The sequence below is a fragment of the Durio zibethinus genome, chromosome 25 (assembly GCF_047325235.1).
Source record: "Durio zibethinus cultivar Kanyao isolate XHJ-2024 chromosome 25, ASM4732523v1, whole genome shotgun sequence".
Classification (NCBI taxonomy): Eukaryota; Viridiplantae; Streptophyta; class Magnoliopsida; order Malvales; family Malvaceae; genus Durio; species Durio zibethinus.
In genome coordinates, this window is record NC_143186.1 from 11,706,750 (window position 1) to 11,718,522 (window position 11,773).

The 11,773-nt window shown below is 32.4% G+C and overlaps 1 protein-coding gene across 1 annotated transcript; it reads left to right on the forward strand.

Annotated features, from left to right (window-relative positions):
- Positions 1–2,224: 2,224 nt before the first annotated feature.
- On the forward strand, positions 2,225–10,804 carry TTN1 (ARM repeat superfamily protein). The gene is made up of 17 exons (XM_022861657.2): positions 2,225–2,667; positions 2,750–3,300; positions 3,416–3,518; positions 3,808–3,984; positions 4,346–4,537; positions 5,059–5,175; positions 5,359–5,463; positions 5,659–5,829; positions 5,935–6,150; positions 7,008–7,206; positions 7,869–8,074; positions 8,196–8,420; positions 8,503–9,069; positions 9,159–9,419; positions 9,665–9,709; positions 10,021–10,206; positions 10,299–10,804. The coding sequence occupies exons 1-17, from the start codon at positions 2,461–2,463 to the stop codon at positions 10,581–10,583; spliced, it is 3,813 nt and encodes a 1,270-aa protein (XP_022717392.2). The 5' UTR covers positions 2,225–2,460; the 3' UTR covers positions 10,584–10,804.
- The last annotated feature ends 969 nt before the right edge of the window (positions 10,805–11,773 follow it).

Here is an 11,773-nt window from a genome sequence, read left to right on the forward strand (position 1 = left end):
AAGATAAAACATATATTTTAAAAATAATATCAAATGACCCATAATAAAAGTTAAAATATAAAAAATATTTGTTAAATATTAAAAAAAGTTAACAAAAAAATGAAAAAAAATAAAGAAAATCAAATAGCTTAACATGTTGTATATTATTGATATAAAACGGATCTTACAAAAGAATTTAAATCTAAAAATGATTTATCAATTATGTAAAATAAGAAAAGAAAAACCTAAAAGAAAAAAAAAAAAGAAACATATGGTGTACCTTGATTAGCAAGTGAATTTTAAAATAAAATTAAAACGAAAACATTTTAAAATTTTTTTGAAAGAAATTATAAAAAAAAAGAAGTACAAAAAGTCGTAAAAAGAAAAGAAAAGAAAAATTGATATAAATGACTCCCATACAAAAAACCTTTATAAAACATATTTTTTATTTTTTAAATATATTATTATATTATAACATACATAGACACTTGATAAACTTTATCACATGAATATCTATATGAATAATTTTTTTTGAATAACCCATAGGATTTTTTTAAAATAGAATAATTTATTTTAGTTACAAATTAGATAATTTTAAATTTATTCAAATATCAAAATTATTCAAATTACAATTGAAAATTTAATCAATCTAGATTTTTTTTTAAATTAAAAATCTAAACTATGAATTTTATCTTCATAATAAATAATTTTAGTTATTTATCAAACAACCTTATTTAATAAATTATTTAATTATCAAAATCTTTGAACATGTTTAAAAATTATAAAAAATTAAGTTTCTCCAAATCTTTTAATAACTTTTTTTATTTTGTTTTAAATCAATAAAAAATTATCCTTTTAAAAATTTACATAAAGTATTGAAAATTCAAACAATTTTTCATGTTAAATCTTTAAATAATAAGACCATAAAAAGGATTATATCCATCTCAACTCTAATTATCAAATTTATATTTCATATAAATATAAAAAATTTGATTTTATCTTTATCACTTATCATATCCCTTTTAAATTTTAAAAAATTAATTTGAAAATCATCTATTCAATCATAATTATTGCTCAAAAATTCTTTTACAAATTTAAAATTATAAATGTAATGTATTATATACGTTTGCAACTTTTATTACTATTATAATTTTTTTTTTGTTTACAACATTTTTCTAAGACATATTTTATTACTATTACAATTTCCTTCTTATGAAAAATAATATTTTTTAATTTATTTTTTCTTTTTTCACATGTCTCCTAATATTTTTCATAATTTGTATAATAGTTTGATCAAGATTACAAAAATAAAAATATATTAATACTTCTTTTATTATTTAATTCATCATTCAATAATATAAACGTTTTTGTTTTTTAAGAAAAACATAACTTATTTTTATTTGATATAATCTTATAAGTATATAAATATTAGATAAAAATAATTTAAAGGGAATACATAGAATTTTTTAAAAAAATTTATTTTTTATGACAAGTCAATATATATGAATTTTATATAGATTATAAATTTTAAAAAATTAATATATATGTATACATCCATATTAAATAAAAAACACTATTTCATGTATCACATGAGTGGCAATCTAATTATTTAATATAATAAAAAAAAAACACCGAAAAAGGATAAAATAAAATCAATGCATGAGTATGACACCTAAAAAATTAACCCAAAAAGGAATACGGGTCTTACAAAATAAAAATAAATAAATAAATTAATCTTACATAAAAAAAATTTAATAAAAAAATGTGGGCTTCACAATTTAAAAAATTGTTAAACTTCAACCTTGAAGTTTAACATTGTCTTCAAATGGAGGAGATAATAGCAAAGGATTTGGAAGAAGTTGTTGGTCAAAGCAATAACCATCTAATCAATATTTGATTTCTTGTAGAAACCAAGAAATCAATAGATTCTGTTTTTAAATCAGTTTTGATTAAACTGTTTTTTGATGTTATACTTTTGGCTGAATTTCATTCACAATCGTACATTACAAATTACTAAAATTTTGTAAGGAGCAGGCTTGGTGGATGGTGGCTGCTGCTTGCTAATTGCTATAATGGAGAGAGAGAGAGAGAGAGAGAGAGAACGATCCGGATTTTAGAATAAGAAAAAAAAAAAAGAAAAAAGGAAAAAAAAAGTCTAGATTTTGAAATAAGGAAAATAAAAAAAAAATGATGTGGCCTTTTTATTTCATTTGGACATATTAATAATTTTGGAGGAAGCCAAAGCGAATGAATCATTTGTGAAACCAAATCCTACAAGGATGGGCTTGGAATTTGATTTTGAGAGCAGAAGAGAAAACTAATAGAAACAAGACAAAAATGGTGGAGTAAATCTATTGAAATCAGTCATCAGTGTTTCAGTAAGAAGTGACACTCTCTCAAGTCTGGAGAGTCAGGGTGGAAGGGTTTAAGAACCCCTTTCTTGCTTCCTTTATTGTCTTTCAAGAACAGAAAGAGGGCAAAATGGCAACGAGAGAAGAAGTGACTAGGGAGAAAGAGGATAAGGGAGTTGCAGCGAACGAGGAAGAAGACGATGAGCATGACTCAAAGGAAAGGGTTCTACAAAGATACTTTCTCCAAGAGTGGAAACTGGTGAAATCTCTCCTCGATGACATTGTTTCCAATGGCCGTGTCTCAGATCCCACCTCCGTTCACAAGATCCGTTCCATTGTACTCTCTCTCCCTTTTTTTTTTTTTCTTTTATACCTAATTTTTTACCTTTTAACTCCTTTTTTTTTTCTTTCTTTTTCAGATGGATAAGTATCAAGAACAAGGCCAATTGCTAGAACCCTACTTGGAAAGCATGGTTTCGCCTTTAATGTTCATCATCCGATCTAAAACAGTCGAACTAGGCATCAATTCCGATGAGATTCTCCAAATAATCAAGCCTATATCCATCATTATTTATTCTCTTGTAACCGTTTCCGGTTACAAATCCGTTATCAAGTTCTTTCCACATCAAGTTTCCGATCTAGAAATCGCTGTTTCTCTCCTGGAAAAATGCCACAACACATCATCCGTCACGTCATTGCGGCAAGAAAGTACGGGAGAAATGGAGGCGAAATGCGTGATGCTTTTGTGGCTTTCAATTCTTGTTTTGGTTCCATTTGATATATCCTCTGTTGATACTAGCATTGCGAATAGCATTGGTAGCACTGGTGAGGATGAGTTGGCTCCTTTGGTGTTGAGAATAATAGGGTTTTCTAAAGATTACCTTTCCAATGCCGGCCCGATGCGTACTATGGCAGGATTAGTCTTCTCAAAGCTCCTAACACGGCCGGATATGCCTAAGGCTTTGGCCAGGTCTTTTATCGTCGCATGCATTAGACTTTTTTCTTTGGTTATTATGCTTAAATTTACCTTAATTGAGTTCCTCTGTGTTAGCTAACCAAGTGCTTCTTGTTACTTTGTTTTTCAGCTTTATTGAATGGACTCATGAAGTTTTATCTTCGTCAGTGGATGATGTTGTAAGTCATTTTCAGTCGATAGGTGCTGTAGAGGCCCTTGCTGCCATTTTTAAGGTTTGCTTTGGATACTTTTGTGTTTATAGTCTATACTGACTTAAAGCTATAAAATAAATATAAGGCAATATAATATAAAAATTCCTTATTGCTAATCAAGTGGCTACTCTAGTGGTATCATTTTATATCTGTAATGGTAGAGAACTTTCATGCACTTGAAAGTATTCTGTAGATCGTTCATTTATGCTAAGAAAACTAATATCTTTCATATTAATCATATTACGTCTATTTTGTATTGTGTTCTTTATCTTGATTTATCAATCTTATTTGTACTATTTACTGTGGTCAGGCTGGCAGCAGGAAAGTGTTGGTGGATGTTGTTCCTACCATTTGGAATGATGTCTCCCTTTTGATCAAGTCAGGTACTGCTGCTAGGAGTCCTTTGCTTCGCAAGCATTTGGTAAAGTTAACTCAAAGAATTGGACTTACTTGCCTCCCTCATCGTTCACCAACCTGGCGTTATGTGGTTAGTATTGCTGAATGCTTTGCTTTCTGATTGTAAACTACGTATACTCAGGACTGCTTCACACACACGAAAACTATTACATTTGTCTAAAGAGCAAAGTTATTGAAAAGTTAAGTATATGTTGGTCAAAGATCCTATAGAACATGCCAAGTTTCCATCCTTGAAGGATTTACTTGAGTATTATGTACTTTGTGTATGCTTTTGCGTTGTTACTGGTGCTAATTAGCTTGTACTTATTTAATTTATCGTCTTTAGCAAAGTGATTTTTGTGAAGTTCTTATTTTATCACTGATATTGTGTTAACCAGATATAGTTCCACTTTGATGGTGCTCTCTCACCTTTCTGTTTGCCTTTTATGTAGGGAAGAACCAGCTCACTTGGAGAGAATATTTCTTTGAATGCATCCAACAAGAATGATCAATTAAACCATGGTGTAGTTCTAGAGAACTCCAAATCAGATGAAAATTCCAACTGTCCTCAAGATGAAGATCTGGATGTTCCAGAGATTCTGGAAGAGATAATTGAGGTGTTGCTTTCTGGATTGAGAGACACGGTATGTTTTAAGAATAAGATTCTATTATGTGAACTTATTGCTGTCTTATGTAAACTAGCTTCTATGAAAGCTCTGAATGATGTTGTTGTCATCTCTGAACTTCTATTTACCTTGTTGACTTCATCTTTCATCAAAATATCATATTTGGGCAGCCTTGGTCTTTCCATAATGTGAAGTAGTCCTTGGTGGTACCCGCAATCTTCAACTTCAATATGACTGTAAATGGAATTCCAATCATTCCTTTTGAAGAGTTTACAGTGAAATAGAAGATGTAGACTCACTTGAAATGTTGTAAATATGAAATTTTCATGTCTATTGCATGTTCTCAAAATAGTTCCCTCATGACTGTAATTGAAAGTGGTCCCGTTGTTGAAGCATTATTATACCATTGTAGAGCAAGCATATAACCAAGCAACAGAGAGAAGTTTGACATGAACTTATGGATTCTTTTAGATGAGCAACGCATTCACTTTTTTGCTCTTTTAGACTGCTGATTTGATTATCAGAGATTTGGTATGTAGGACACTGTTGTACGTTGGTCTGCTGCGAAAGGTATAGGCCGTGTAACTTCACGTTTAACGTCTGCGCTCTCAGAAGAGGTCTTGTCATCTGTGTTGGAGCTGTTTACACCTGGTGAGGTATGCTGATGCTGTTTCTTTCTTTTATATCCTTGTTCTTCCCTAATGAGATGGATAATTGGATCTCTTATGCATACCTAGCAATACCATATTTCACTTCAATTCCTTATAAAATTATTCTTGAACCATTTTTAGCTTGTAGATAGACTATAGGAGTCGTGCTGATATGTATTGATTTTTCAGGGAGATGGTTCATGGCATGGAGGTTGCTTAGCATTGGCTGAACTGGCAAGGAGAGGGTTGCTCTTACCTACCAGTCTCTCCAAAGTCGTACCTGTTGTTGTAAAGGTTGTGTGGTTTTTAACCTTCTCAAAGTAATTGAATTACCATGAACCCTAGATGAAGTTCCTCCTTGAATCCATAAAAGTTGATATGGATGCCTGAGCCTGGTTACTTACATTTTAAGTAGAAATTATTTGCTTCAAATGCCTTTTGGATCAAGAGTCAAATTTATTTGCTGATTTTGAGCAGTGTTCTTGATAGGCATTACATTATGATGTTCGAAGAGGTCCACATAGTGTTGGATCTCATGTACGAGATGCTGCTGCCTATGTTTGTTGGGCATTTGGTCGTGCATATTATCATACAGATATGAGAAATGTATTGGATCAGCTTGCTCCCCACCTATTAAGTGTGGCCTGCTATGATCGTGAGGTGCTTACCTCTGTGTATTTCTCTTGTTTTGTGGTATAAATTCTGCTCGTGCCTAATATTTTATGTTCTATTTTGCCATGCTAAAGATTTTGATATATTCATTAGGTTAACTGTAGAAGAGCTGCTGCAGCTGCTTTTCAGGAGAATGTTGGAAGACAAGGAAATTACCCACATGGCATTGATATAGTGAATACTGCTGATTACTTTTCACTTTCGTCACGAGTGAACTCTTACATTCATGTTGCTGTCTGTATTGCTCAATATGAAGGGTATCTTCATCCATTTGTGGATGAGCTTCTGCATAACAAGATCTGTCACTGGGTATGGTCTGATGTTTAAGTTAAAGCTTGTGTTCATTAGACGAATTTCTAACTTTTCTGGATGTTGTCCTGTTAGATGGAGCATATCCTGCCATCTCTTTTTATATCTTGAAGGACTTTATTTGGGTTAAATAAGCAAAGATTTATAAGAGTGTTGCCATTCTTGTGTTGAGTTATGATGTAACTTGTGCTTTTTCTTCCACATTTTAGATATTTCACCAGGCACCGAACTTTTGAGAAAACTATGCCTTCAAAGAGCGACCTGTTGAAGTGATGTTACTACTTGGTTGTTAGCTTGGTAAAGTTGGTTCAGAGTCATTCAACAAGTTAGATAATAGAATAGCCATGCTGATGGATCTTTTTTGCATGGAAAGGCATTAACCAACTTGCAGATTGCAGGGCAGGGGGAATTAACTAGGGTTTGAGAAGATAGCAAAACTTATAATTTTATATAGGTTAGGGCTTCATTAATTGACCTAGGGACTTCTTATAAGTCTTTGTTTATTTTATACCTCAGATAATTCACAGGATTCATGTACTTCTAACAGGAACCAAAGCTTTAAAGCTTTTTTCTGTTTTATATAATTGGAATTTTCATTAAAATTATCATTATTTTTTCCTCATGGTTGTTATTGCTAATTCTTTTACTCCTTTATGTTTTCAAATGAAAATTCTAGTTTTATATATTTGAGTGGAGCATGTGGCATGCACTAGGATGTTGTGTTTGGTTATTTTTTACCTGAATTATTGTAGTAGTCAATGATCATCACCATTTTTTCTTTTGGTTATTGTGACTTTTGATGTGCACCAGTTTTTGGAACAGATGACTTATTCATGAATTATAATTGATTTCTTCAGGATAAGGGCTTGAGAGAGCTTGCTGCAGAGGCACTTGCTGCTCTTGTCAGTTATGATGCTGCATACTTTGCAGACTCTGTTCTGGAAAAGTTAATTCCTTTTACTCTGTCATCTGATTTATGCACACGCCATGGTGCAACCTTGGCTGCTGGAGAACTTGTTTTGGCACTACATCAATGTGGTTATGATCTTCCCAGTGGTAGGCCACATTTCTGACTCTATAAGTATATAGTTAGTTAATGGAAAATTCAACTAAATTCATCGTAAGTTTGACCAAAGAATTGTTAAAGGTTTGATTAGATTTCTATTCGGGGATGCTTCCATCTCAGGTTATTCTTATCCATTCCTGCTTTTAAATTCTAATGCACCTTTAGAATGGAACAATGTCCGAAATTGAGAATTCGCTGACTGCATCTTGATGTTTGCTTGAATAATGCAATGTTTCAGAAATATTTTGGAAACAAAATAGAATTTGTCAAAATGCTTAGTTTGAAATGTTTATAAACATAAAAGCAAGATTTAGATTAGAAAATGCTAGGTTAGTAAGTATCACTGGCAGTTGCTGCTCTAGTGTAGGCTTTGGTGGGTTTAGTTGAGTGTTTAGTATCCTATAGGTGTTTGGTAGGAGGGGGGAGATATAAAGGCAGATGCCATGAGTCAAAGCCTACTTATACTCCTTGATGAAATCACAACTCTATCAAAGATTGAGAAAATCAATTTACTTCTCTGCTGCTTTTGTTTGTCTTATTAAATGTCATATTTTTTCTTTGTTTCTGATTCAATCAAGTAGTTGCTATTTGTTCAAGCTTTTAATCCATATATTAATCCTCAGTTTCCCTACTTTTGTGTTTATGTATACAGATAAAAAGAAAGAAGTTTCTGGTATCGTTCCTGCTATTGAGAAAGCACGCCTTTATCGGGGGAAGGGTGGAGAAATAATGCGGGCAGCTGTTTCCCGGTTTATTGAATGCATCTCATTCTCTCAACTACCTTTGCCAGAGAAAGTAAAACGAAGTTTGATTGATACCCTTAACGAGAATTTGAGACACCCTAACTCTCAGATACAGGTGCTTCTTTTCTGATATAAGATGTGTTTCTTTTTTTTTTTGTTTCCTTAAAAATAGATTTTTTCCCCTTAATTGATTTGATATCATGAATTGAAAATCAAAATTATCATCTGATATACAGACTGCAGCTGTGAAAGCCCTAAAACACTTTGTACAAGCATACCTTGTTGCTACAGATAATAAAGGTGCCATTGATATAACATTGAAGTACCTGCAACTCCTGGATGATTCAAATGTGGCTGCAAGAAGAGGATCTGCAATGGCATTGGGTGTTTTATCCTACAAATTGTTGGTTAATCATTGGAGGGATGTGATTTTGAAGCTTTGCAGCTCTTGTGCAATTGAGGTACAAGTTCTCACTGTGAATAAGTTTCTCTGTTAAAGAACTGTGGATGTTTGACTAATATAAGTGTATTTTCTATGTGCAGGATAACCCTGAGGATAGAGATGCTGAGGCACGGGTTAATGCTGTCAAAGGACTTATATCTGTTTGTGAGACATTAACTCAGGCGAGAGAAAATTCTGATATCCATTCTGGAGAGGATGACATGTCTCTCTTTCATCTCATCAAGAATGATGTGATGGTTAGTTTGTTTAAAGCTCTTGATGACTATTCTGTAGATAACAGAGGTGATGTGGGTTCTTGGGTTCGTGAGGCCGCTATGGAAGGCCTTGAAAAATGCACATATATCCTTTGTAAGAGAGGTTCCACAAACTATACCAGGAAACCAGACATGCTTGAATCTGTGTCAAAGCTGCCTAATAGCAATGTTGATGAAGAGAATCAAATGTGCCCATTTTTTGACATAAATATTGCTACCAATTTGGTGGGGGGGATCGCAAAGCAAGCTGTAGAAAAGATGGATAAACTAAGAGAAGTGGCTGCTAAGGTTCTCCAAAGGATTCTGTACCACAAGGAAATTTTCATTCCTTTTATACCTTACAGAGAAAAGATAGAAGAAATTGTTCCCAATGAAATAGATTTAAAGTGGGGAGTAAGTAGTTATGTGTCACTTGTTGTCCAGTTTGCTTCACGAGTACTTTTGGATCTGATATTAAAATGACATTATGTGCTTGCTTGTAGGTACCTGCCTTTTCATATCCACGTTTTGTGCAATTACTTCAGTTCGGTTGTTATAGCAGACCAGTAATGTCTGGTTTAGTTATTTCAATTGGTGGGTTGCAAGATTCTTTAAGGAAGGCATCACTCTCTGCATTTTTGGAGTATCTTCAAGTTGATGAAGACATTAATAAGGAATCCAAGGTGTGTAAGTTATCCACTGACATCCTTTGGATTCTCCAAGAGTATAAGAGGCTCGACAGGATCATTATACCGACTTTGAAGGTAACTGAAAATCTTGATACCATTCTCAAAAAAGAAAAAAAAGAACCGTTGATACCATGTATCTGAAATCAAGCACTGTTTGTTTTGTATGTATTTGTTACAAAATTGGCTGCTAACCAAAGATATAACAGAGGCATTCCAATGTATGTGGAAACCTCTAATTTGTCTTGCTGAGTTAATTATGGAATATTAGTTTATCTTATTTTTCTTACATGTGTATGTTGTTGCTGATGCGTATATTGCAGACAATTGAGATTCTTTTCAGCAAAAAAATATTCTTGGATATGGAGGTTAGTTTCTGTATCTCCCTCTTGCTCCCTGGCTTATACAGTTTAGTCTCTCATCATTCCATCCAACAATGTTTTACTGCTCTTTTATTAAAACATGTAAATTATTTTCCATGCTTTATATATTTATCAAATTAGTATACCTCATGTCCTCTAGTCGCAAATGAGCATCAGATGGTTATTTTGTAGGCATTGGATCATAAATTGGCTGACCTCTCTTTCATAGAAAGGGAATCATTTAAATTTTGATGTCATTTCGATTATCATAGAAAGGGAATGCATTCTAAATTGTATGACTGAATTTTAATTGACAGGCTCATACTTCAATTTTCTGTGCTGGTGTTTTGGATTCTCTGGGGGTTGAATTGAAAGGGTCCAGGGACTTCTCCAAGTTATATGCAGGCATTGCAATACTTGGCTATATTGCTTCAATTTCAGATCCTATCAACTCCCGGGCCTTTTCTCATCTGCTCACGTTCCTCAGCCATCGGTACCCTAAGGTCTGTTCTGGTGATTGCATTTGTTGAATTGCAGAAACTCTTTTTGCTTATGGTATTTTCTTTTGTTTCTTAACACGTATTTCATCTACCAGATTCGCAAAGCTGCTTCCGAACAAGTTTATCTGGTCTTGCTGCAAAACGGAAGTCTAGTGTCTGAGGAAAAAACAGAAAAGGCACTTGAAATTATTTCTGAAACTTGCTGGGATGGTGACGTGGAAACAGCAAAGCTTATGAAGCTGGAATTGCTTGAAATTGCTGGTCTGGATGTTGGACAGCTAAAAACCACTGAAAAAGTACGAAAAAAGGATGATAAGAAATCTGCAGCTCCAGATGAAAATGAATCCTACTCTTCATTGGTTGAGTCAACTGGTTTTTGATTGCTTAAAAGAAAAAACAGCCAGCCTCCTGTTGTACTTTTTTATCTTTTTACTTGTTTCATTTCATTAATGAGCTTCTCAAGGTGATGATAGGCCTTTTTTCACGGGAGGGTTTAATTAAAAATATATGCATACTAGATGAATATCCTCGTGTTGATGCGGAATGAATTTTGTAATTAAAATTAGTAATTTTGTATTTTAAAAATATTGATCCTTTTATATTTTTTAGCTATGTTCTTTTTGACTCTTTATTTTTTCCACAAATATTCAAAAATAAAACCATTACCCGGTTTATTGTATTTAGTTTTAAAGCAAACGCAATTAGATTTAGCTAAATATTATTGAGAAATAAAATTAATACTAATGACATAATAGTGTGTTATTAATATCTAGGTTTTTAATATTTAACATTATTAAAAATAATAATAGTAATTAAATTGAATAAATTGTTAAAACTAAAACGTAAGAGTAACGTCTTTTAAAAAAATGTAAAACTAATCAGGGACTGTACAAGGGTCGGGTGGCGAGACTCGGTCGAGCTTGGATAAAAAATTTTATTCTCGGGATCGGGAATACTAAAATATTAATAAGACTTTTTATGTAATTTTTTATTTTAAAATATTAAAATATTGCTAATTTATTTTTAATATTTAAAAAAAAAAAAAAAAACTAAAGCTTTAAAGCCCAATGAACCAGGTCATGGGAAACCTTAGATAAAAATTTTAAAAGGCTAATCGGATTGATCCGATCCTACCAAATCTACCATCAAGAAACCCGAAACCAAAATAGTCACAAATCTATTGATAATATATTTTCTTGATATCCCCTTCGAATTTATGTTGATCATATCCCCTTCGGACGTAATACTACTTCTTTTACTTTTTCAAAAAAAAAAAAAAAATATATATATATAGTACTTCTTTTAATGCAATAGATTGGTTAATACTAAAGTGTTGGTCATACATGTAATGCTAATAAAATAATTGAAAATTTTTAAAATCGATCGTTCCTTTAAAATTTATTACTAATAATTTATGTTTCTGTTTCCATCATAAATTTCCCATAAATAAAGTTGCTTTAAATAGATGTGGATCGGCGAGATATGAGTTGCATATATAGACTGGTAGTTGTGGTTGTCAACTTGTTATTTTTGTTCAAAGAAACTGAGAAGACGAAATTGATTACCCCTA